The following is a 26,947-nucleotide window of genomic DNA, read 5'->3' as shown; positions in this document are numbered from 1 at the left end:
TGGTTTTGAGGAGGCCAGAAAGCAGTTTGGAAAGGTAAAATTTATCTTGGTTCAGTAATGATTATGTAAAATTTTACCCTGTTTTAAAAGGTCTTGATATTTTATCTAGGTAATTTTCTTGGTTAGGTCCTTAATTGGCTTGTAATTTAGGTAGTTTTCTTGCAGTTTTCTTGATTTGCTACATTAGTATATTGCAATCTTCTTGAAAGGCCTTATACATGGAAGGAATTTCCTTACAGTGTACATAGCACTATTTTTCTTAGAAGGTACAGCAAAATCAGTTAAAATTATGATGAATTGAAAGCATGCTTCTCTATACTAATTATCAAACCATAGCCAAGTAATTTTTATTTTAGTGGTGGACTGACTTCCTTTGCCAACTACTATATTTTTTAGTAATTTGTATAACTTAATTTTTCATTTTTCCAGCTATAGCTTGCTATGAGTGCAAACCTCACAAATTTCATTTCTCAGGTTTCATGTGTTATACCTTTAAATCTTTCAGATACCCAGGTGTTTGCATGGTGTCACTCTCTCTCTTGATTACATATTTGGATACAGCCCTTGTTATTCTGAGACAAATAATGGCCATGTTAATCTCAGACATTCAATTCATTTATTAAAGTACTAACACCATCTGAAGAAAGTGCAAACATAGTTGGGATGTTTTTAAAGTTTAGAAGTTGAAGCAACTAAATTTTACAGTGGAAAAACCACCTGTAAATTACTGGAGGTATCATTAGATCAAATCATCAAGGCTAGATGCACTGTAAAAATCAGAATGAAATGTTAATTAACCCCATTATGGTTTTCAGTATCTCGCTAGAGGAAATAAGTGGTGAAAAGTTGAATTTTAGCAACATAATACCCAATAGGGATTTTGCAAGGATTGTCACTATTATTCATGGAGAGTTTATAGACCTTTGGTGATGTTGAGAAAGAAGACTAAAATTGAACTTTTATATAAGTAACTTACCCAAAAACCTCTGGGTATCACTATTGTTTGCATTGGCAGGGGAGAGGGGAGGGGGAGGAGGAAGGGAGTGGTAATGGGGAGGGAAGAGGGAAGCAGGAGAGGAATGGGAAGGGGAAGGGGGAGAGACAAATATAGACACACTGCCCCGCACAGACAGACAAAGAGAGAAAGGCAGTCAAGGAAATTAATATGATAGATATAAAGTTTCAGCATATATGGTTTTTTCTGTAATACTATTCTCAGCACTGCTGCATACCTTGTATAGGCTACTACTTTAGTCTGCACACACTAAGTTAAGTTTATCTTAGTTTTACCAGACCACTGAGCTGATTAACAGGTTTCCTAGGGCTGTCCCGAAGGATTTGCACACACTATAGTCAGGAATATATTAAAGAGATCTTCAATATTGCTGCACAATAATTTTGTGTTTAACAATGTTAACGATTTCATTGCTTTGTCACATTAGGGGAAAAAATTATGGAATGGAACTAGGTAATTAGTTGGCATCGTATACTTTATTGAATTCTTTAGCTATATTTAAATTTGCTTAATGTATCTTATCATATTTCTCTGTCCAGGTTGTGGTGTATGAAAATGCCTGGAAATGTATAATAAGTATCACAAGAGAAGAGGGACTGAAAGCTTGGTTCAAAGGGCTTTGGCCTAGTTTGCTTAAAGGTGCAGCATCTTCAGGGGTGATATTTGTCTCGTATGAGGCTGTTTGTAGTGGGTTTGCTCACTTATATAAAGGTTGGTGAAAATTTTTTTTATTGTTGAGACAAGAGAGGTGTTATGGAATAGTATATATGTTTATTTGAAAATACTGTAAGATTAATTTTCCACTTGCAAACCCATGTCTTAGAGCCATTTTATCAAAATTTTCTTATGGACAAAACCCCCTCTAAAGAAGGAAATCTTGGTATTGCTCAATGATTAAGGGGCATACTCAATGATTCAGTAGGTCCTGACTGTCAGAGGCTTCCATTCATTGTGTGGTAAGGTTTTGACAGCTGGAATATTGGTGAGGGGGGACTGTCAAGAATAATTTGGGCATTATACATTGAAAATTAATATTAGTTTTAGAAAAGTATGTAATTAACAGTTCAGGTTTAAACTTGTGAAATTTAGGCTGTCAAGCCAAGCACTGGGGCTATTTCAGCCATATATTGCTTAAGACAGTTGGTTAAAAGAGGGAGTTAGAGAAGTTGGAGAGCAAAATAGACATCCTAAATATAAAGGAAATTAAGCAAGGTTTGAAAGGTGGAAGTTAGAGAAAACTACAGTTGTACTGAGAAGTAGTATTTAGAGAGGTTGGAAACAAGATTGAAGGAGGAAGTGGGATGGAAAGTGAATATTTAGATTCGTTACAAAATGTCTCGGGATACTAGTTATAGTCCAGAAAGCCAATATAAGACTCCCGTCTGAGGCATAATCATTCCATTGGGAACTTGGTTTGTTAATGCTGAAGCAGGTAAAAACCTGTGAAGGGCAGAGCCAGAAACCTGGAACCTCCCTTAGAGATTGATTTATGTGCAGTGAAGTAGAACTTGCTCAGACCAGCCTCTCAGAATCTGTGTCCGACATGTTGCTGGATAATCTCAAAGGATGAAGAAGTAGAATGTCTCAAGATTTGATGTACGTAATCTCTGAAAATGAGATGGTCTTAGCAGGGTCTTTCTTCAGTCCAACCTTTGTTGGTCAACTTATAAAAGCAGATCAGCAAACCACTCCAGGTTGGACCAGAATCTTGCTATTAAAGTCACTTTTGTATTTGGGGAAGATGTCCTGTATTTTCTATAAAACTGCAGGTAGAGGAGAGGCATACTCATCTGATGTCTCACAGATACACAAATTCATCCAATATCCAGGCTAGTGGCTCTTGTTGGGACAAGCTGCAAAATACCAGCTTGTTGCTGATGGTGGTGAGCAGGTTACCATAGAGGATCCGTGCAGCTGCTGTAATGCTTTGCAGATTTCAGGATGTATCAGCCATTATGTTGGAAATACCGGAGATTTTCTGCTGAGGCATAACCAAAAAATAATTCACACTGTTCTCTCGGCCACGAGAGTATTCCTATAGATATATACTACATAACTTTCTGATCTTTTACCTCAATGATGTTGGAGGAAGGCAGCTAATGTAATATGATTCTTGAATAGAGCAGATGCTGTTGCTTGATAATCATAACAAATTGGTTCATAGCTTTATTGAGGCATAGGACAAAGAAGCAGTTCTGTAGAAGAATCAGGCCAAGTATATATCTTATAAAAATGTTTAACAATTTATGTAGGTTACAGTAATTTTCAATCAATTCTCACTATTCATATGGAGTGCTACCACCTGGTGAAGTCTAAAAAGGTTATGTGGTTGGTGACAAACAAATAGGGACTCATCACTAACTACTTATCCGGAGACGTATTCCATTCCTGGTTACCCAGATGAACACAGGCACCAATAATCTTGTGAATTTTTGGCGATACATGACAAACCTGAATTGAAACTCTTTCCATGCCCATGCCCATACAAATAAAAGATACAACTCTAGCCCATGGAAATTAGATACTACGATCTGGATATAGTGTGTGCAGGAACTTGAGAGTAAAGAAAAAGATGAAAAGAAAAAGTGAACTAATAGTAATGGTTCCATTATAAATAGGAGGGCCTGCTACTGATGAAGGAATGCTAGTATCGTAACTTCTTTGCATAATAAAAATATTCTTTGTAGCCCCTAATATGTCCCCAGTTGTTCTATCATTCATCTTAGAATAGAGCTCAGAATTTATAGGAGCTGTCGTGAGGTTTTTGGAGAAAGGCTTCAATTTCTTTACTCCCTTGAAGCAAAGTATTTTTTATGTATCACTCTTATCCATCAAACTGACCCGACTGGTTATTGTCATGAAACTAGGGCGTAATGTCTCCTGCTAATGAGTGAGAAACTAAGGCCGGAGAATCCTGCTGAACCTGGATCTCGGAAATATGTTGGCAAATAGTGCTGCCAGGTCTAGCTTAGCTCCATACTTTTTTTACTCATTTGCTGGCCAAAGATTAAAACTTATGTTTTACTAATACAGCTTAATTAATAACAGGTTTCTCTTTATCCCATTCACATCATATTTTGGGTGTTGATAGTCTGAAGACTAACCAGTTGACTAATAAGGAGAGAGAAAAGGGATTTTGACGTAGGAAAAATCTATTTCTGGGCGAGGAAGCCGTGTCGCCCAGTGAAATGTGTCCTCTTTAGCACTATTTCTAGTAAAATATTGCTATGATACCAGAGAACTGCTAAATTGGACATGTCAGAAGTCTCTGACTCGCTCACCTAAATAGAAGGTGTCGGTATAGAACTGGGGCGAGTGTTAAACACTACCACAGCAACCCCTCCAATTAGCCTTTTCCTCATCAAAAGACCCTGAAAACGGGGAGCCGACCTATAGGTCACATAGAAATAGTGCTAAAGAGGACACATTTCACGGAGCGACACGGCTGAGCCCAGAAAAATCTTATAGCCACAGGTCATGTGGTTAGTACGTATGTTACTTTGGTAATCGATTATGTGCCTGCCAATGTTGTCATTCTGTGCCTTTGGGTGCCAAACATTTCCTGAACTAGAAACACTTGAACACTGGCAGTAGGAATGGTTGTTTGTGATGTTCTCACTTCTGATGTCAGCAGTACTCATTTCTGCTCTCCGTTATGCTTTGGTAAATGTTTATCTGTGGGTTAGTTTTTCCAGACCCCTGAGTCTCAAGTAGACTCTTCTCGGGCTGGTTCTCAGGGATCAATCCTGCGAAAAAAAAAAAAAATTAGTTAAAAAAAAAAAAAAAAAAATCTTTATTTGAGAAACCTGTCTTATTTAAAAAATTTATGATGTTATTAATTGAAAAATCTTTGCTTTCAGCAAGAATACTTTTCATTTTTGAATTCCGTAGATAAATAGATCTTTGCTGGGTCCAATTTGGGCACTGAACAAGTAAATGCTGTACTGTCATGGGTTTTTGACATCTGTTACACTTCATTGGGTCAGGATGTGGTGTTGACATCAAGTGACCATGCAAGAATCTTGTGTGTCCTATACGGAGCCTTGCTAGGATCACCTCTTTTGATCTTTCCTCCTGTGAGGATGTCCTCCATTCATACACTTCAGTTTTTAAGTTTATTTGTTGTTGGCACTGAGGCCCATTCTCCTTTCCAATCCTGGTAAATCAATGGTTTAACAGATTTACCCAGTCTGACACTGGGGCATGTGTAATTGGAGGGATAGTGCAGGCTAATTTGGCAGCCGAGTCTGCATATTCATTTCCTTTTATTCCCACGTGTGCTGGGATCCAACATATTTCTATTGATAATCCTGATGGAGGAGTTGATGAATTTTTATTTGTATTTCCTGCACTATTTGGTTTCCTGATTTATATTGTCTTATAGCATCTATAGCGCTACGCGAGTCACTGAAAATAAGAGACACTTGCTTTTGCCTCAGATATCTTATCAAGAGCCATCTGTATGGCTGTGACTTCAGCAGTAATACTGATGATATTAAAGGTAGGGTTTTTTTTTATTAACATACTTTTCAAATATGCAGATGCTCCTACTCCAACATTATTTTTGGAGCAGTCTGTATATACCATAAATTTGTTTCCTTTTCTTCTAATATGCTCCAAAGCATGTTGGCGGTACATTTCTGTACTTGTCATTTGCTTTTTGAGTAGGTAAGACAGGGAGGTTGTCATTTGCTTTTTGAGTAGGTAAGACAGGGAGGTTGTCATTTGCTTTTTGAGTAGGTAAGACAGGGAGGTACGTATCTTTATTCGATTTAAAATCCACGGTGATGGCAATTCCATTGGTGGGTGAAAAATTGAATCCATGTTATGCAAGTTCATTATGTATCTAGCTCTTTTTGGGAAAGAGCTAGTACTATTAACTGCTGTTACTGGATTACAGTTTTGGAAGCAGTCAGCTGCAGGAGACGATTCCGCTTGCATTGAAAGATCTCTTCGTATTATCAAATTACGGTGATGTTTTAAGGGCAAAACACCTGCCTCTACCAGAAGCGAGTTTGTTGGGGACGATCGGAATGCTCCTATGCACAATTGCACGCCTTCATGGTGCACTGCATCGAGAGATTTTAATGCAGATTCTGAGGCGGATGAATATATTGGATAGCAGTAATCTATTATGGATAAGACTGTTGCCTTATATATCATTCATAAAATGTCTCGCTTTGCTCCCCAATTAGTGTGTGATAACGTTTTTAATATGGCAAGGGCTTTGATGCCCTTGGCTTTAATGTATTTGATGTGCTCTTTCCAATTTAAATGTTGATCAAATATGACTCCTGGATATTTGATTTTTGTACAAAATTGTATTTCAGTGCTATAAAGGTGAAGTTTGATTGTTTGGTTCTTCATCCATCTTTTGTCTTTGTAGAAGACGATTGCTTTTGTTTTAACAGTTGAAAATTTAAATCCAACTGAATTTGTCCAACTACATATATTTGAAATGGCAGTACTGAGAACTCTCTGAGCATGTTTCAAATTACTACTCGTATAGTAAATGACAAAGTCAATATAAACTTTTTTTTTTACACCACTTGGTAAATTTATAGTAATGTCATTGGTTGCTAAAGCAAACAATGTACACCTCAAGACACTACCTTGAATTCCTTTTTCCTGTTAATAGGTTACTGAGTAGGAATTTTGTACTCTTACTTGAAAAGTTCTGTTTGTTAAAAAGTTCTTAATAAATATTGGTAAGTGGCCTCTTAGTCCCTTGGAGTGGAGTTTTTGCATGATGTTATGTTTCCAGGTTGTATCGTATGCTTTTTCTATATAAAAAAATATAGCTACTGTTAATTTCTTTTGTTCAAAGCCTTTTTTGATATGATCTTCTAAATGTGTTAAGGGATCTAGGGTTGATCTGCCAGCTATTGAACCAGACTGTGTTGGTGTTAAAATGGATTCTTTGGTTATTACATACGTTAATCGTGCATTAACCATTTTTTCTAAGATTTTGCATAGGCAACTTGTTAGAGATATTGGTCTATAATTGGATGGATTACTTGCATCCTTTCCTGGTTTATTTATTGGAATTATTATGGGATGTTTCCATTTATCAGGAAAGACACGTTTTAGCCAGATACTATTATAAAATTTTAATGAATATGATTTAGCTATAGGAGCTAATTTTTTTATAATTTCAAATTATATTTTATCATATCCTGGTGCAGAGGGATTACAAGATGATGGCATTATCTAGTTCATCCATGTTAAAAATATAATTATATTCCAGGCCTTCAAGAGTTTCAAAATTGAGTATTATATTTTCTTTTTGTTTTCTGATATTTTGAAAATGTATATCTAGGCTGGAGTAAGCACTGATGTTTTCAAAATGCTTTCCAATTATATTTGATATTTCATAAGTATCATGGTATATTTTTCCATTTAAATGTATTGCACTTCTTGGAGGTCTTATATGTTTTCCATTGATTTTCCTTATCTTTTGCCAGATATCCCTTGTGGATGTGTTTGAAGATATGTTTGAGACCTATTCCTTCCATGATGCGATTTTTTCAGCTAGTATTACCATTTTTCTAAATTTGGCTGTATATTTGTTATATAGTGGTTTAGTGTGGTTAATTGTTATGTTTATTATAACTATTTTGTTTAATATGTTTATATTATAGGGCATTTTGTTGAGTGATTTAAGGCGAGTTTTGAGTCTGTTAAGATTGCGACCCAATACATATATGTTTTATTTTAATTGAGGTTGTTAATGTTGGGTTCCACCATGGGACAGGGGATTTTGTGGAGTGTGATTTGGTTTTTGGAATACTTTTATCTGCAGCATTTATTATGAAGCTTGAGAAGGATTCACATGTAGTATTGTGATCTTCATTATGTGGGAATGGTGGTATGTTTCGTGTGTATAGGAAATATTTATCCCAGTTAGCTTTTTGAATATATCTTGTAGGTGGCAATATTTTGATATCAAGTAGTTCAGAATGATTGGGAAATGGTCACTTGTGTATGAATCGTCTAGGACATCCCATTCAAATTTCTTGGCTACATCATTTGAACATAATGAAATGTCAGTTGAAGAGAAGGTTAGGTGTGTATTTGAAAAATATGTTGGAACTTCACTTTCATTGAGACAATACAGGTTGTGTTTCATTAGTTTCATTATAGTATTCTCTATGTTGATTCCGGATGTGTCAGTGGGGTTATTAGTATCCCATAATGGATTATGTGTATTAAAATCTACTATAAGTAGGGGGTTCCTGTATACTTTTGCTAATAAGTTCAGAAAGATCACTAAAATTTGCATTGAAATTTGGTTGGTTATATAAATTACAAATAGTGATTTTACTTTTGTCAGGCATATACAGTTTAATTGATGTTATTTGATGTGGCTTAGATGGTATGTCGAAAGGTTCATATGTAATGCTATTATGAACGTATATAGCTGTGCCTAATTTTCCACAGTCAGTTGGTGAATAACAGGCAATTTTATAGTGTTGGATATTTGTAGGGTTGCTTCCTATATGTTGTAGACATATGCACATTGGGTTGTAGGCTCATATGATTCTTTGTAATTCACCCAGACGTAGTCGGGTTAAGAGACCATTTATATTCCATTGAATGATTTTATATTCCATTATTGGGAGGAATTAGTGTTAAATTCTGTACATTGATTGCTGATTTTACTTTGCCTCGTAGTTTATATGCATTTGAATTTATTTGTGGTTTTTTAATCGTTGCATTTGTATGTTGGTTATTAGATTCTGCAGTAGTTTGTTTTTCATAATTGAATATTCTGAATCCTTTTTGTATTTTAAGGATTCAGAACATAATTCGTTCTCTTGTTGGTGTGTTAAAGGGCACCATCTTAATTTAGTAAAATTGTCTATACAATTTCGTACTGTGTCCTCTTGTCTTGGTAGTTAGTTGGTTATATGTACTTACAAAGCATTCATTACAACCACAAGATGAAGCATGTTTGATAATGTTAATTATTGGTTCAGAAGTATTTGGTCTAGCTTTACAAATATCTGGTTTTGTAATTCTATTGGTCCTTTTCTGTAGTGATAAGGACTGTTGGTCTGAGGGTTTTTTTGTTTTGTTGTTGTTAATGGAATATTTGGGTCTTGTGGATGGTGGGGGGGTAATAGTTATATTTTGGTTTGGTTTAATGGTATGATTTTCATTAGTATTATTTGATGGGAATTGTAAAGAGTGATCTTTACTGTCCAGATGTTGGCTGTTTGATTGAGATTGAGGGTAATTGTGTATTTCCACTTGTGATGAGGTTAGTTTAATATCTTTTTTAAAATGTTCTCCTGGTGTAGTTGGAGTTTATTTGGATTGATTGTAATTTTCAATAGTATTTACTTTTTTTCCCCTTGGGTGGGGTTCTTTCCAGAATTCTTTTCTTTTTGCCAGTTTGATTATAATCAATATTTAACTCCTCTTCCATTGGAAGTTCTTTTCCATGGATAACTGAATCATATATGTTAGTGGTGGTATTGGTTGTTGTAATATCACTTATTTTGGGTTTCATTATTATTGGTATGAAATTTAGTTTCTATGTTTATATTATCTTGTTTGTTATTGTGCTGCTTGATGTCTTGATTTTTAGTCACATTTGAAATGTGGGGGTTTTGGATGGATTATTAACTCCTCTTACTTTTAGCTCAAGTCTGGCATCCATGACTGACATTCCTGTCCTATTTATTAACAACTGAAGTTCTGTGTTATATTGGTAAAATGAGCACTCCTTAGATTTTGCGTGATGGGCTAGTCCACAATTAATACATTTTGGTTGATTACAGTTCCAATTAGTGGTATGGTCATCTGATGCACAGACTGCACATATAGCCTTATTACGGCATCTTTTGTGTGTGTCCATACCTTGAGCACTGTGTACATTGTAGTGGTTTTGGAACAAAAGGACGTACTTCTCTATTTTGTCCAAGGATTTTTATTTTAAATGGTAGGTCTTGGCCTGTAAATTTTATTTTGGCAATGTTGATATTTTTATTTTTATCTTTTCTGCTTGAAATAGAGTATATTTCTAAATCGTGGATATTGTTATATCTCAATTTTAAGGAGTCTAGCAGTAGTTGTTTTGAAGGAAGCTCTTGCTCACTATTGGGTAGGATGACTGTACCCTGTACATAATTCAATGTTTTGTGGCTTGTAATTGTTACTTTTATATTATTTATTTGTTATACTTAAAAAGGCTGTGGACTGCTTTTTATTGGTTACTTGGATAAGCCATTCATTGTCCTTGATGTGTCTGCATTCCATGTCTTGTGTTGGATATATGTTAAGTAATTTGTTTGCTAGTATCGCTGCTGAGATTTTGTTGTCAGCTTTGAGGACTAGAAATCTTGACCAGTTATCTGGTCTAAAGAGGTCATCAAAATGTACCAATGTGGGATTGTCGGTAATTTGTTTCTTTTTGGTCCTTGTTTTATGTATGTTGCTTGTCTATTATGATTTTTATATTTTTCTGTATTGTTGGGAGGATTATTTCTCTTAATTCAGAATTATTGTTCATCATATATGGTTCCATTGTTACGATATTGGAGTTTACCAATTTCTTTTTTTCTTTTTTATTTATATGCACTATTTGGTTTTCTGGCTCTGCTGCTTTACTTGGAGCAGGGTGTTCCTTTGTATCATTTATAGTACTTTCATTACTTGTGGCAGTACCAAGGAAATTCAGGAGTGACATGCCAATAGTCATCAACTGTGCCGTAGTTTTTCCATCATGGGGCCCAGGGGTACTCAAATCATTCATTTCAATATAAATAAATTTTGAGATTTATATAAAAAAAAAAGAAAAAAAACTTTAAAAGATATCATTGGCCCTTCGCGAAGTTAAATCTTCCGCCAATGGCACAAGTGAGAAAGGACTCCCAAATGTCCGCATCCCTATCCTGTCCCAAAAGGGGATGGCATAACATGATTAGTATGGCCCAAGTGTAAGCAGAACCTGCTTGCTAGGACTAAGAGTATTACGATAACACAATTATCCCCATCCTAATCACATTATGGGCAGACTGGATAGAATGCTGAGAGTTCTATTCCTAGAACCAGGCCCCCCTGGAATCCGTGGTCCAGCTCCACAGAATAGTTCCGCCTGAAAAGCAGGTCCGAACATTGTCGGGTAGATGATGGATCTACTACGGTTCTCATTATTTAGCTTCGGATTTAACTCCACGTTAAGCCATGATATGTTTTCTCATTTATTTGCTTTCAAAAATTTTGGCAAAAATGGAAAAGGCCACAGAAGTTAACTCGAAAATATATAATGTCATATGGGACTCTTGGGTTCGAACCTGGGAAGAGATTCCGGAGGTTCGAGAGCCCCCCACCACGTCAAGGTGGTCCCATAATGAGGGGGGATATACAGGACTATAATGCAGTATTTCCTGTGAATGTTTTTGGGTTTCACATGTTGATCTTTATAGGCTAGACAGAAATCCTGTGAGCCAGCTGTTAATATAGGGTACTTGAAAGGAAAATTGTGGTGCAGACTGATAACTACTTTGCCTTTAGATGATCCATAAACAGCAACTAGACATCAAAAACATTGTTTGACAGCCTCTAAAATTGTGAATATATGATTATTCCAAGACTTCTATATTTCCTTGGTAAAGCTTTTTGCTGCTGATGTTTTATGGGTATGACATTTGATCAGTTGTATTGTACAATTTGGACAAGACGAAAAATCTGTTGTGGTTTTCCTCCAAACACTGAATATATTTTCCCCTGAAAGCTGTTGGTGTGCATTACAGTAGGATATGCTTAAATCAAAATGAGTTACACTTGAGATTATAAATTTTGTAACTTATATAACCTTTAGATATGTAATCCCTCTTTTTCTTACCCAGGTGCAGCAAGTGACAGTGACCACTGATGGAACTGAACTTTGTAAGTACTCCCCTTTCATTGTAGACAGTACTTCAAAATGAATATTAAAAAATTGGCTTTCATAATGGTAATTTCATTAATGTAAATATATTTATTTACTCTAATAAACTACAATACTGTATCAGTTAAACAAGGTTATATTTTGAATAATTTTGCGGAAAATCTTGCATGTTTAAATGAAACAAGATATTCATTAGTTCTTTATATTTTGCTGGAAATTACATGCTTTTACTAAGTAAAAATATATTAAAACTTGAACAGTTCGGTGCAACTTGTTTATAGGAGGACTGCAAATATTAAATAATATATAACCACCAGGTGATGCTTTAGCAAGTCCATCAATACGAAGACTGGGTCTGCTTAGAAAGTTTTTCTCTTATGATCTCATTTGAAGGCTTATGTTACATAATTGATACAAAAAATTATTAAAGATTGAAAGGACAAAGTAGTCTCCCTCATTTGTTTAATGAATGGTTTCCAAAGGTTGCAGTTCAAGTATAGAAAATTACAGTTGGTCATGAAATTGTTATAAATGTCATTTTTAATTGCTGTAATTTATTGTTTAAAATTGAAAAAAGTGTTATGTACATATTTAATATGTTTATATAATAAATGTTAAGATATTATTAATTACAGACTTATTTTACCTAATCTTAGTTTTACATAATATTTATGGTGGTATTTGGTAGAAAGTAAACTACTTAATTGATATATTTTTATTTTTGTCTTAAAAATACAAAATAAGAAATTTTAAGGTTTTATTTTCCATAGGACATTGAACCAGTGCTGATTGGAAGTTTTAACCAGTGCTGAATGGTTATTTACTACAACAGCCAAATGGTGATTAGTGTTGCCATTGCTAGGTGCCTTATGCCAAAACATTTTGCTGGTCTTATTTGCTCATGTACCAAAAGTATGGATCAGTTTGAGGTGCTGGGAGGATAGCTTTCATTGGAAAAATATAAGGTTTTTCATTAGAGAAGTATGAGGTTTGTATTTTATGGAAATAATAGTGTTGATACAAGTTATAAGCCTCTTGAAATTGTCTATGCAAAGTAACTCTTTAGGGAGATGATTGCTCTTGAGCTTTTCAGCCTAAGTGTTCATGTGAATGAGGTTAGATGGTAATAGGCATGTGTAACTGAATTTGATAAATGTTATATATTTGTTATAGTATACTAAAATGTATTAATGCAAATACAGTACCTAAATTTTGTCATTTTACAAAGGAATGCTACTCAAGTTTTGTCAACAGGGCTAGGTGGAGATGAACTTTGGTGGTTTAAATTTGGATTGACACCCCAACATTGTTGAACACCAGAAAGATTCAAAGCTTCAAGTGCATTTACCAATAATGAGTACATACTCCTATTGTAAAACTGCACTGTAGACCTTGGCTAAAAGCTTTACAGTATTGTGACTTGCTCATGTATATCCATCTGCAACTGTTGTTACTCATCAACACTGGAATGATCATCACATGACCAAGGTGTGTATGCGCAGATAAAGGTCAGTATGTCTACACATTTTAAACAGAGGTGTCTTGTGGCATGTACCCTACCCCTTCTTGATGCATGTGAGAACAAAGCATTTCAGGTGATGAAACTTTCAAAGGAATTTCCACCAGTGAATTCATTGTCCAGCACCAAGCAAGGTCTTTATTCACTCATGACTTAAGGTTATACTTGACGACCAAGAGTGCTTTGCAGGGTCCTGGTTGCACAGACTGCTGCATCAGACCGAGGTTGACTCGTAACCAAACTTGTGGTCTACATTCCCGTAGTCTTTCATATTATTGCCCAAATTCAAATGCTCACGCGCATGATCATGTATGTTCACATTTGATGTCTTTAACGATCCAGGAACACCTCGAATGTGTGCATGATCATGTGCATGTGGCTTGCCATATACTCCTCAGTACTGTAAGGCAGACCTTTTGTGTGCAAACCCTCTGTTCTGCACAACCTCATCCAGGGAATGTGCATGTGTACAAAGAGCTCTGGAGGAACCAGGCACTGCCTGAGGGTCTGCTTGACTAAGAACTTAAAGATAGTCATGATACTGAGCAGTATCATGTTGTGACCTTTAGTGTATAACCCCGCTGTCTGCATGTGAACAATCCTAGCCAAGCACTTTTGAGGGTCTGCATAATCACACATACAGATAGTCACAATCTCAAGCGGTATCATGCACCAGCTCCTTGCCACACGACCTCCTGCCGGCACATGCACAATCCAGGGATCATGTATGTACACTGAGCAAGGAGGTGGCACATATTTTTCTCTACCTCGGCAGAAGTACAAGCAGTCAGGGACAGTCCTTATGTCTTTAAAGATAACTGAAAGGTAGTTTTCATGAAAGCCCAGTGTCAACCCTGTTTTTAGGTCTCCCATTTGTAGGTGAGTGAAAGCTTTTATCAACCCAAGACGTCTAGCGGGAGGGCTCATGAGACCTCTGTCTTAATTCTCTTATGGAACTGGAGTATGTGGAGCAATAAGTTATCTATACCCTGTCATACAATTCAGCAATGTGTACAGGTGCAAAGTTTCACCCAGTCAGAGGAGAATACTGTACTTATTTGATTTTATCATATCATGTGATCTTCAATGGAAAAATAAAGACTGTAGTACTAAGTATGTATATTGCTATACATACAGGAAACTTTTGCCACCTTGATCAGTTAGCCTCTGCAGCCTGAATAACCATAAAAATAATATGTATTACATATATGACAACATCTTTGAAAAATGTTAGTTATAAGACAGCTTGTTATTCTTTCAGGTAAATCAAGAATTGTTAATGCTATTCTTTGGGAACGTCGTGGAACAGTAGAGGCTGGTGTATGAGTCATTAGTCTTACTAGTTGTTGGGTCTCCAGAACTGGTGAATTTGGTGGTTCTTCTGTTTCAGAAATTGCTCTTTGTTGTTTAATGTACTCTTTGAAGGAGTAGTAGTTGGATCAGTTGAAAGAGAATCTAAATTTTTTTTTGAAGCTAAAACTTACTTGGTGAAGAAATCATCCTGAGTAAATGGTTTATTATTCTTAAAAGTAATGATTAGACTTATAAGAGCCTCTTCTATAACCCTACACATACCAGTACTACTACTACTCCTATACAATATATCCGCATTTAACCAGTCAATCCTATGGTTCAGTTCTAAACTGTTTTACTACCATACTTTTCGGGGATTCTATTCTGCTATCTTGTTTATGTTCCTCTAAACTAACAGAAAGGCCTCTTCCTATTTCACCATAATATCTTTTTTGCAGTCTTTGCATGGTACTGAATAAACAACTTTCTTATTAGTGGCACCTGATTCCTGTCTTTCTTATAACCTGACTGCCTACAGAATCCCGATAACTAAAGGCTAATTTCACACTTTTGGATGATAAGGTATTTTGTTGCACGAATTTCTTTGCAGTAGATAGTGATTGGTGTTATGGTAAGACTTAAAGTGTTAGTGACATTGAATTTTTCCTTTTTTTGGGACTGTAGTAATTACTTTTGCCCTGGAAAATGCCTCTGTTATGAAATGCTTTGGATAACCCAGATGAAGAAAAACTTAGTTATATGTTCAAATTCCCTTTCAATATAATGAGGGTCACAGATTCTAAGAGAGTGAATAAGTAAATTCACTTTGACGTTTATTTAGATGAACATAAAAAAGATTGCAGAATAGGACCCCAGAAAAGTATGGTAGTAAAAACAACAGTCTAGAACTTGACCATGAGATAGACTGGTTAAATGAGATATATTGTATAGGAGTTATGAAGTTGGCCAAGTGAGAATAATAAACCATTTAATCAAAGATTTCTTCACTAATAAGTTGGTAAGTTGGTTTGTTTAGCTAAAATAAATTCAGATTCTCTTTCAATTGCTCCACCTGCTTCCACTTCCTCATTATGCAATTTCTGGAACAACAGAAGAAACACCAAATTCACTGCTTTTGGAGACCCAACAAGCAGTAAGACAAATGACCCAATATGCCGAACTCTCCTGTCCCACGACGTTCCCGGAGAATTGCTCAGACTATCGAGCAATTTTGGAGTTGCCTGAAAGAATAACAAGCTGTTTTAAAGCTTCCATTTTTCAAAGATGTTATCATGATCATTTTTGTATACGTATAGAAATATATTTTACTTTAAATTTGTGCATTTAGTATGCATAATGTGATCTCTTACAGGACAAAAAAGTACATAAATACAAGATGTGCAATACAACTGTATACATACTACTAGACACTGAGAATTCCTGTTTGCCAAGTGACAGATTAACACCAACACAAATCTATTGTAATACAGTAAAATTATACTTGAAAATAAAAATAAAAATTTCATATTGGTGCAGTTGTCAAACATACACAAGAATAACTTGCACAAATTTCAAAATGAAAGTGAAATGCTTTGTAAAACATAAAAGGTTCAAAACAATTATAAATTTCCACTATGTAAAGAGTACGTATTATGACACAGCAACTTTGCAAATAAAAGCATTTAGATAAATATTAGCAACTTACACAAAGGAACAGTGGAACTTAGTTAAATTGACCATTACATAATTGTACTTTTACTTACAGGAAAAAAGTGAATTTATCTTGTACATTGTTGGAGTAGAGGATTTGCAATAGTACTGAATGTGTTACATGCTTTTCTCAATACAGCAGTCCATCTCAATATACAGCAGTCCATAAAATAAGTTCAATTATGGTATTAACCAAGCATTTATAATTTAGAAACTGATTTTAAATGTCTTGGAGTGTAAATTGTAAGCTCAGTAAAGTCTAGTGCCTTGAAGGGTCACATTTAGGCTATCCTATGTGGGAAGATTGATTTCAAGCTTATATAGACAAGGTGGACATCCAAAATAACCCTCTCTGAATCAAATTGTACAGTATTGAATATAGTAGAATATATGCAGGTTGTGTACATAATATACTGTGTATATTAGTACAGTCATTTTATTATGCAACACCATATTATAAGATATGCAGTGGGTCCTGGAACCAATTCCTTGCCTAATCCAAGGGCTACTGCATTCCTCCCATGCTAGATGTACATAAATACTGTAAATTTGTAATACTAACTTTGATGAACAGTAAAAGTGATAAAAAGAGGGATATTAGCTGAAGAAAATCTGATACCCTGGTATCTTCACTGTGTAACCAACACTGAAACATGAAATCTTGATGCAAATGGGTCAGACAACTTTCCTTAGGGCCTGTCCACACGACCGGGCCTGATCGGCGGAACTCCCCTCTAACGGGCACACTTGACGGGCAAACCGTCAAATTGCCCGATGGGTCTTATAGCAAAATCACCATGGTGGTGCCCGATGGCTTGAGCTTCGACCCTGGCAGACGTACGTTAACCATATAAATTTCTTTTACCGAGCCATTCTTTGCACCATTTTCTCTTCTTTTTCTTCTTTTTCATCACACACAAAGCAATTATCATGCTACACAATATCTTCTTCTTTGCAGTAGGCACCATGTTTATCATACCGCACTGAACACACTACTGGCATCGTCGGGCACGCCCACCTCTCCATCACCTCACCCGTGTGGACAACATTCACGGGTAAGCCCGCCAGAATTTGCCCGTCAACCCCGGAGCACGCCGATCAGGCCCGCTCGTGTGGACAGGCCTTTAGAGGGGGAGAAGAAATTCTCGACCAGCACTAAGCACTTCCACCATAAGCAGGTATTCAGCCCTCCAGTTGTTCTGCCCTTACCAAGCATTAAGGCAAAATTTTAAATAAGGTATTTGGACACGTTATAACAAGAGAAATAAATGCCAACCAAACATCATTGAGAAATTCAAGGAAGCTTTCAGACAGTAAAATGTATGAAAAAAATATTACTATACAGAATCAGTGATGCTGTTATACACAACACTTATTCGAATTATGTGACTAGTGCTTAAAGTGTTTTGAGTTTATATTACTAAGACATGTCTGAAGCCTTAAATAAAATATCTGATTGATAAAAATATTAGAAAACTTTATTTTGAAGTTTGGTATGATGATAAACTTATAATTTGTTCAGTACAAATAATTGAAGATTACTATACATGTTTGAAGCCTTAAATAAGTTATCTGATTAATAAAAATATTACTGTTTATTGTGATGTTTGGTATGATGATAAACTGAAATTGTTCAGTACAAATAATTGAAGAACCAGATACAAGTAAAGTCACATATCAGTGTATTATTTCATAAGTGAATTGCAGGCGGCCTACTATTGCCAATTAAGTGATATCACTGCACATAAAGTTGACATAAATTACCTGTGGTGATACAAAATACTAACTGTGAAGCAGCAACATGGTGGATGCTGGTACGTAATTATATTTTACTGGTGTCACCAATTTTGGCTCCATAATAATTGTATTTGTACATACAGGTATGTGCTTATGTAGTTGATGTACTTTGTGGAATGTGGCAAACATAAAATGGTTTTAAAACATGAAAGAGAATGGTAAGGTAGTTTTAAAATTACTGAAATTGATAGTCAGAGATATCTTGTCTGTTGTCAAAAGCTGACAATATCCACATGTATATTCAGGAGGACCAATCTATTACAAGTTGAATTATTCTGAACATATATAATGAAACTGCAGAGAGTTCTTAATGCTTAGAGGCAAGTGTAAGTGACAATTCAATTTAAAAGTCTTGATAATATTTTCACAGAAAAACTGAAGACAATTACATGAATCCAAAAATTATAAATTTAAAAATAGAACTCTGCTGCTTATTTGAATGCAATCCTTATTTTATAGGAATTACTAGTAGCAAAAACAGAACAGATTTATCAGGCAGCTTAACATTAACTTAGAGCAAGAACTCGGGTGGCTTTTGGGAATCACTATCTTAATTAAATTACAGTACTGTTGAACTGAGGTAAGATACACTGCTGGTTTCTTTAATAACTTTTACCAATACAAACCAGCCTTTGCAACTACAGTACATTTCTAAATAAAAATTAGTGCAGGTGAAAGCAATATAACATTTGTGAAAAAATAAATTCATACAAAAGTACAAAGAAACTACAAAGGTAACATTAATATGAAGTTCTCTATGGTTTAAATATGTAAATGGAAAAACAAGACATTTTGGAGTTTTTGGGTGCTTATTAATTTTGCAGTAATGACTGAAAAAAAGTCTTTATCGGTATATTAATTTTACAAATTCATGTACTTACAGGCAGTCTTCACTTATCAGTGGTGTCGGTTAATAGCATTCCGTTTTTGCGGGGCTTGTCTAATGACTACGTTAACCGGATTTCAATGTCGGTAACTGACGATTATCGGTTAGCGGTGCTCAGCCGGGAACGAAAACCTGCCGTCAACCAGGGATTGCCTAGTTTGATATTTTAAATATGGCTAGTCTTGAGAACCCTTTTATTAAGAAATACTGTATGTACTGTTTTTTTTTTAAATGTTAGTTTACAAATAATGAAAATTAGCCTTATTCCATGTAAAATGGACCCTGCTACACCAGGATGAAGAAAATCTTCTCAGAATGCATCCCCAGTGCCCAATCCTTGGTCTACTTGTAACCTCTATTAGCCTTCTGTAATAATTCCTACCAGGATGAGTAAGGGGTTAGGGAGTAGTAAGCTGAATATCAGGATTAATGGGCTTGTATAAAAATGTTTATTTTGCTATAAAAACACTGTGATATGAAACCTACTAAAGATAATTTTCCTGGATGCAATTAGAAGGATGAATGCAGCAGAACAACAGCTGAAGAGAACAAAACCCAGATAAAGTCCAATTACTTTAGACATCAAGCAGTAAGTAATGGGTGCAAAGGAAGTCATATTCCCTGATATTACCTACACCTTGCACCTGAGACATAAAACTGGGTAATACAGGAAAAGCACATCAACTGTTAAGTTTAAACAGCAATCAAATCCTAAAGGCATTGCCTCCGTGTTGGGCGAGGACCTCCTGAGAACCCCCATGTGCAACCTTCAAACTATGGAATTCCACCATAAAATAGAAGTCTTGATACAAAACACTGTAGGCACAACTTGTGCAATTACCTTGCTCAGCCATGAAGTCTAGGTGCAATTGAAATCCCCTATGAACAACAATTAGAAGAGATAACATGCCCACTGAAGTACTTACAAAGGACCATGGCAAACAGGAAGACCACCTCGAAGATGGTGTCCAAGAGAAACTTGAAAAGTGACAAGTGAGGCTGAGAGGGAGAGAAGTGGTTCACAAAGTAAATGATGGTGAGAGGGAGAAATGGAAGGCCACAATCTTGATGCAGTAACTCAATAAGAGTTCATAAGGGGAAGGTAGTCTTAGAATATTGGTCACATAATAAAAAGTCCCCAGGAATCTAGCTCCCTATGCCAGACAACCCTATTTGGTACATCAAGAGAGGAGCATCTGTGCTTCTGACAAAGATCAAATCTCTAGGTACAACAGAAGTGGGGAAAAGGCTGGAATCGACGAATTACTTATTTGGCTTCCATGGAACTGGGATTAATGAGAATCTTCAAGAACACTGAGGTTGTAAGGACTTTGGTCCAGCATGAAACAAAACTGCATAGAAGAGCAACCATAAAGTGCAAGATTTCCCTTTGGTAACAGGGAAACCTAAACTTCCCTAAACCATGCTCTAAACTTTCCCAAACCATGCTACAAGTGCAAATCCCAAAGGACCTTAGGAGTGACTGGCCAATACTGAGATGGTATGGAAGGCTGAGCAGTCAACAATGAATAAGCATGAAAGGAGTCGTTGGAGACTCGGCAGAACGCAGAAAATGCAGCAATCGAGCATTAGTGTAAATTGTGAACAGTAGTGGAGAGTGGAGAGAATCCAAAGGACATTCAAAAAAGACATGACAAAACTGGGGATTGGGTGCCCAGCTACAAGTCAAGAGGAGATTATGAAGCCTCTGAGCATTGGGGTGGGGTTCAAGGGAATGATTCGAGACACTCCATCTCAGATCAACAATCCAGCAAGAAGCTACAAATTAGGATAATGGGCAGAAACACAGAAAATGAAGATTGAGGATAACTGATGCGCAATCGCTAAAACACCTGCACAGGCAAAGGGCAACTGAAGACTTTGAAGGCAACAGAAAATTTTAACCCAGCAAACACCGAAAATGTGGTGGTGCCTAACCATATGAGAGGGATTAGGATATTTTGGGGCCATTGAGAATTTGGAGCAGCAGACATGAGGATGGCTGAGAACAGAGGTAGGCAAGAGCAAGTAAAGAGTCAAGAAGGTGGACATACCAAAGAGAATACTATGCAAATGTCAAAGACACTTGATTGTGTCAAAAAGATGTTGCTACCAAGAATGCAGCACAGGAAAAATGGCAGATGAAGAGCTTGAATCTCACACCTGCTGGTAACAAAAGGATTGCAAGGGATAGGAGAGATCTGAGCGAGGGACATCACCCAAAAAGAAGACGCTTGCTCAAAGAAGGAGACTGAAAGCACCAACCATCAAGTACTATAAAAGAAAAACAGAATCCATTCATAACACATGGTTAGTGTTTAAAAAATCCACTGGAAAATCTATGCTTGGTTTATAGTTCACTTTCATAAATAAATGTGCAAGAAATGTTAAAACTAAAAAAATAAAAAAATTGGATATACTACACACTACTAAATGCTGGATAAGTGGTGGAAATCTCCATTAAGGGCTAAACAAAGGAAACAGTTAATCTATCCAAGGCAATCCTGGATACAATGATGAGACACGACAGACCAAAAGAGAAAGTCACCAAACTCGTACACCCATTTAATGGGGGGGAGAGAATGCATGTGAATTATTCATAAAATGCCAATTTGAAAAGCACATAATACAGATATGGATTAAAAGTAAAAAAACTGGGAAAGAACTCGGTGGAACTGTGGGATGCATTGCACATGTCCAGTGCAATAAAAGCTACACACTCAAGAAAGGGAGATGGCGAACTATAGGCTGGGCGTTTGCAGTGGAACAGTTTTTCTTTCAACTTAGTTTGTATAGCTGGGTCCATTTCATACACAAAAAAGATAATTATGATAAATATGATTAATGGGTTTTCATATAACAACCTAAAGGTATATAAATTTATAAATCTCCACTCCTGCCTCATTTCATGAAAAAATTTTAAATATTTTCTTCTTGGTGTTGCTGGAACCTTGTCTTGAATGGAGGACACAACTGGTCAAAGACACAGGATATTGGTTCAAAGCTATAAAAAAAAATCTGGAACAAAGTTTTAAATATAATGTAAAAATCAAATACATAGTTGGTGCATATAAAATTTGTTTATGTTTACACAGACAGACAGCACTACTTCCAAATGTCTTGTTCCACTCAGTTTCCACAGGTCAGAAAGGAAAAGGAAAAGAACTAATTTGTACAGTACACTAAAATACAGAGATAAAACAAAACAATGTAGAGTAACAGACAACAAGATTAACAACATAAATATCTAACATCACAGCTCTATATATGGTTCTAGTTAACAATTTAATTTGCAGAAAATGTATTGCTTGTTTACAAACCTGTTACATGGAAATGCCTCTTCTTATTATCCCTAGTGAATTTTGAACATTACCTGAACAATATTTAGAAGGTAGTCTGTTGACTGGTGGGCAGCAGGGTACAGTTCTGGATAGTTAAGAACCTCACTTCTCATGTAGTCTAGGTATAGCTATGAAAGGGTGGTGGTTTTAGGAGGTAGGATATCAAAAATGCTGGATTTGTACACAAAATTTAAATTTTGTTTTCAAACTCTTAAACTTATTGCACAAAGCCATCATTTATGCTTTCTGAGATAACAATTTAGGAGGGAGCTTGAGTTGCTGAATAAAAAACCAGCCAATAGTTGGCTCGAGTGAGAAATTCAATCAAGAGCTCATGGGCTTGAGATTAATTAAGAGCCAAGTGCTCTGAAGGACAGGGAGTTGTAGCTGTACAAGTCCAAACCCAATGCATATTTGAATATAAGTACGTAGTCCATATTTGTACGTACACTATAAAGCTACAGTAACAGACATAGAAGAGAGATGCACTTATTGAGCTTATTGAGTGCTGTAGTTTCTAAATCCAGACAATTACAATTCAGAGGCTGATAAAAGTGAAACAAAAGACAGCATTAATCAGGCTCTCCTTATCTGAAACTGGAGTAGGTCCTTGAAGTTACTGTATTCAAAAGATCAGTCACCTCAGCTCTCACTCTGAAAGAACATCTTGATGGCTGGAGGATAAGGTCAACTCAGACTGCGTTTTGTATCTGTGGAATACCCTAAATCTAAGAAAGTGAGAGCTAGAAATTCTAAAGTTCAGAAGCTAGATGGTTCACCTTTGAACATGAAAACAGTTCTTGGCATTGGCAAGTTACTGACATAGCTTAGAATATCTTTAAAAAGGTTCAAATAGACATTTTCACTATTAATCAGAATAATCAATCTCCAGGTTAAACAAGGGCTTGCTGCAGTGACAGGAATATGTATCTGACCATGCCGGGAAAGGACTAGACAGATTCACTCAACCATGTAGTCCCAGGGTGCAACATGTCTGAACACTCTGGCATTTCTGCAGTGACCTGTTGCAGCCATCTCTGTCCTAGTGGACTACCTAAATATAAAGGATAGAGTACATTGGAGCATCTTGGATATAAGATGCAACTGAAAGGCAACTTAAGATGTCTGCCCTGACTCTTGCAAAACCTCCTGTGCTAATCATTGACTGTTGTATTGAAAGGCTGATGACATGAGAAGGGCAAATGTTGCAGAGGAAGAATAATTGCCCTTTTTTCCTAACCACCAACCATCTCTAAGAAAAGGTTGAAGACCTTGGAAGGTTGCCTGTTGCAAAAGTAGAATATGGCTCTCCCGAAAGTCAGGTTTCATTCTTAAAAACTAGGAGAGTAGATCGATCCTCAAATTGAAAGTTGTCAATAATTCAACGAAAATGTCCATTTGGCTCCTAATTTAGAGCCAAATTGTTCACATCAGTGTTATATACTAAATTTTATTGTCATCGCAGAGAATGAGGAGAAGATTGTTTGTTAACAAGGATAAAATTAATTAAATAAATACAAGAAACACTGGCTGAGCCTTGCCTATAGACTAAATATTTTAAGTAGACTGGCCATGTACTATATACAAATTTTGGGTATTTCAAATGAGTACATGTGTAATGAACAAGAGATTCCCAGGTTTTGAAATCTTGGTTTTTACTACTATGGGCACAAATGGGAAAAACTAAATTATCACTGATCCCTAATGCAAAGCCAGGTCTTATGTCATAGCTGCAGTTAATGTCAACCACTGCTGCCTTTGTCAGACTAGCTCACTGATTTGTGTCAAGGTTAGAACAACACAAGAGATTCTTGTAGATAACGTGGTCATGCCTGGGCACCAGAATGCTGGCAATAATCCAAACTTTCAAAAGGTAGTTAAGTCTGTCCTCATAAATCATTAACAAGTGCATAGAATTAACAGACCTGAATCTTCTTTTAATGACTTCTTATAAAAAAGAAAGAAAGAGAAGTTAAGAAATTAAAATCACAAAGGATTATGCAACTGCAACATTTTACTGTATGTATATACCTAATGAATTTTTGTTACTCTGTAGAGTTATATGCAAGCTTTACCAAAAATAGGTAGCATTAAGACATTAGGAAAAGCCTTACAAAAACCTGCAAAAAGGTAGGTAAAACAATAAATGAATACAGATAACTAAATATATAAACAACAATTAAGCATGTAAAGCTATTTGCCAGTTACCATACACTGGCCAGAAAAGGGATTTTGACAAAGGAAAAATCTATTTCTGGGGGAAGACCTGTGTTGCCCGGTGAAAAGTTCCTGTAGCTCACTTTTCTAAGTATAAATAGATTCTAAATATACCAGAGAAAAAAGCTAGCATGGTGTACTCGGGTGTTAGCCAATCTAACCATAGAGAAGGACAAAACGCATGAGGGATTAAACCACTTAATATCAATGAGAAATATGTAAAATGAAATCAGTTCATAGGTCTAAAATACAATAATGCTGACAAAGTGCACTGAAACAGGTGAAAATGTTCTGAATTATGCACATACTTGTTACAATAGTGCTAACAAATTCACTTTACATATGAGTAAATATTATAGTACATGAGCTGAAAAGAAACGACTGCAAAAAATGACACATTTGTGTCAAATAACAGCAAAGGAAAAATTAGTGCTACAATCTGCTGTGACTTGTTGGCTCATGAGAAGTGAGGATCTTGCCTACATCGAACCTACAGCTCAAGGGCCTCTTTGCCTCTTGTGTCAACCAGTTAAAAGACCACCTAATTCTTCTTTGGGAATGGAGTGTGGAGGATTCATGTACACTCATGAGTGAGGCAGTTATAAATGATGGGTTTGTACACCAACTACATGTGCAGAAGTTTGGAAAATATACTAAATGGGAATTTACACTAAGGGCAAAAACAATATAATGAATAACATAGGTTGCAGAATATAAAATATCGAATAATACATTGCCGAGGAAAAAAATTCAGTTAACTAAATCTATTTTTACAACACATTTAAAACTAACTTTTTACAAATAGTAGTGCTCTGCCTGTCATTAAAATGGAGTAACACAAAACATGAAAGATGTGTTCTCTTATTTTAGTCCAGTGCTTAACAAAAGCCTTTCTTCAACAGTGTCTATGGGCTAGAGTCTAGACCAATTCCAAAATTTAGTCTCCAGTAGTGGTTTACTGGTCCCCAGGCAGCCCTGCTTGGCATACTCTCTCACTTACTTGCAGATTTAACAGTTTCATAGTATTTTTCTTTTACTTCTTCTTAAGTATGTAGTAGTACAGTATTTACTATAGGGTATTTCTATAATGATTATGGACTAGATTACTTTTATCTCAAAGTTTGTCTTCTATTAAATGACGAAGATTTTTCTTCATGTTTACAGAGCTGTTGGAAACCTAATGAGGAGTTAGCTGCATTTGAAGTTTAATCTCTGGCATAGAGACTACCAGTATTTTATTTAGTGTGAAGTAGCTTAAAAAACTTTATATAACTGGTTTTTCATTCAAAGATGATCTCACAAACACAGAAATCAGTAGGCCTGCCCTTTTCTGAGCTCATATTGTAAAAATATTTAACAATCTTAAATATTTTTACAATCTGGTTTTGTGATGTAAAACAACTCTGAAACAACTTAGGTAATTCAAAACCCTGGTAACATATCCAATACCGTAGCTGGAATGCAAATACTATACTTATTAGTAAATAAAGTTTCGACCTGCTAAAATGTTTGCACAGCCTACGTTGATACAATTTGTACTTGACTGAGATATAAATTATAGGGTCTGTTAACAGTATACTGCAACTATTTATTTGCAAACAAGTGAAAGAATGAAAGCCATGGCAATGATGTATGCATAGCACTATGGAGGGTAGCTAATAACACTGTATGTTCAGATTTTACACCTACACTGTATACGCCATCTCTTTGCAAAGTGTCGTTTCTTTGGTAAGTTTTCATAGCTATTTTGTAGAAAAATAACGCTATATGTTTTCATCGTACTAAAATACATTAGTATTATGGTGAAAGTTCTCACACTGACCAATAAAATTATCATGGATGATACAGCATTGTACCTTGAATAAAAATTTTAAATACTATTTGCATCTTGTGTAAGAACTTTAACAGTCAACCATCGAACTACTTCTCGCCATATTGGTAAAACATCTGTATTGATTATATCACTTGCTCTTGTCCGACATCTGTATCTGTGAACATCACACTGCTGAGATCTGAAAAGCAAAGGTAAATAACATTTTAAATATGATTTTGTGGCAACACTTTAATTAATGCACAAACGTCCACATTACATAAGGTTTGTTCCTGGAAACTTGAAAGATTCCATTCAAGAGAGGTTGGCAATTAATAGCATAGGGATCATGGAACTGCTATAAGAATAGCATTAATAAAGCTTCAGATAAAGATTACAGGAGACTGCTAAATATAATGAATGATTCCAACTCGTAGCTGCTTTCTAAATTTATAAACACAG

General features: G+C 35.8%; 1 protein-coding gene and 1 pseudogene across 7 annotated transcripts in view; one reads left to right on the top strand and one right to left on the bottom strand.

The window, feature by feature from the left end:
• LOC135203175 (mitochondrial thiamine pyrophosphate carrier-like) overlaps positions 1-12,541 on the top strand; it is a 92,585-nt gene extending 80,044 nt beyond the window's left edge. For 4 of the 7 annotated variants that reach the window (XM_064232876.1, XM_064232877.1, XM_064232875.1 and 1 more), the window contains exons 7-9: positions 14-34; positions 1,555-1,726; positions 11,872-12,541. In XM_064232876.1, coding sequence (XP_064088946.1) covers positions 14-34; positions 1,555-1,726; positions 11,872-11,897 — 219 coding nt within the window. In that variant the 3' untranslated portion in view covers positions 11,898-12,541. Of the gene's footprint in view, positions 1-13; positions 35-1,554; positions 1,727-9,801; positions 9,963-11,871 lie in introns of all 7 variants that reach the window. The other 3 variants (XR_010311879.1, XR_010311878.1, XM_064232879.1) reach the window with 3 other exon arrangements.
• The window catches only part of LOC135203177 (uncharacterized), a 65,267-nt pseudogene continuing 50,850 nt past the window's right edge, over positions 12,531-26,947 (bottom strand).

The sequence above is a fragment of the Macrobrachium nipponense genome, chromosome 33 (assembly GCF_015104395.2).
Source record: "Macrobrachium nipponense isolate FS-2020 chromosome 33, ASM1510439v2, whole genome shotgun sequence".
NCBI lineage: Eukaryota > Metazoa > Arthropoda > Malacostraca > Decapoda > Palaemonidae > Macrobrachium > Macrobrachium nipponense.
Note: the sequence above shows the minus strand (reverse complement) of the source record. Positions and strands in the feature narration are given on the sequence as shown.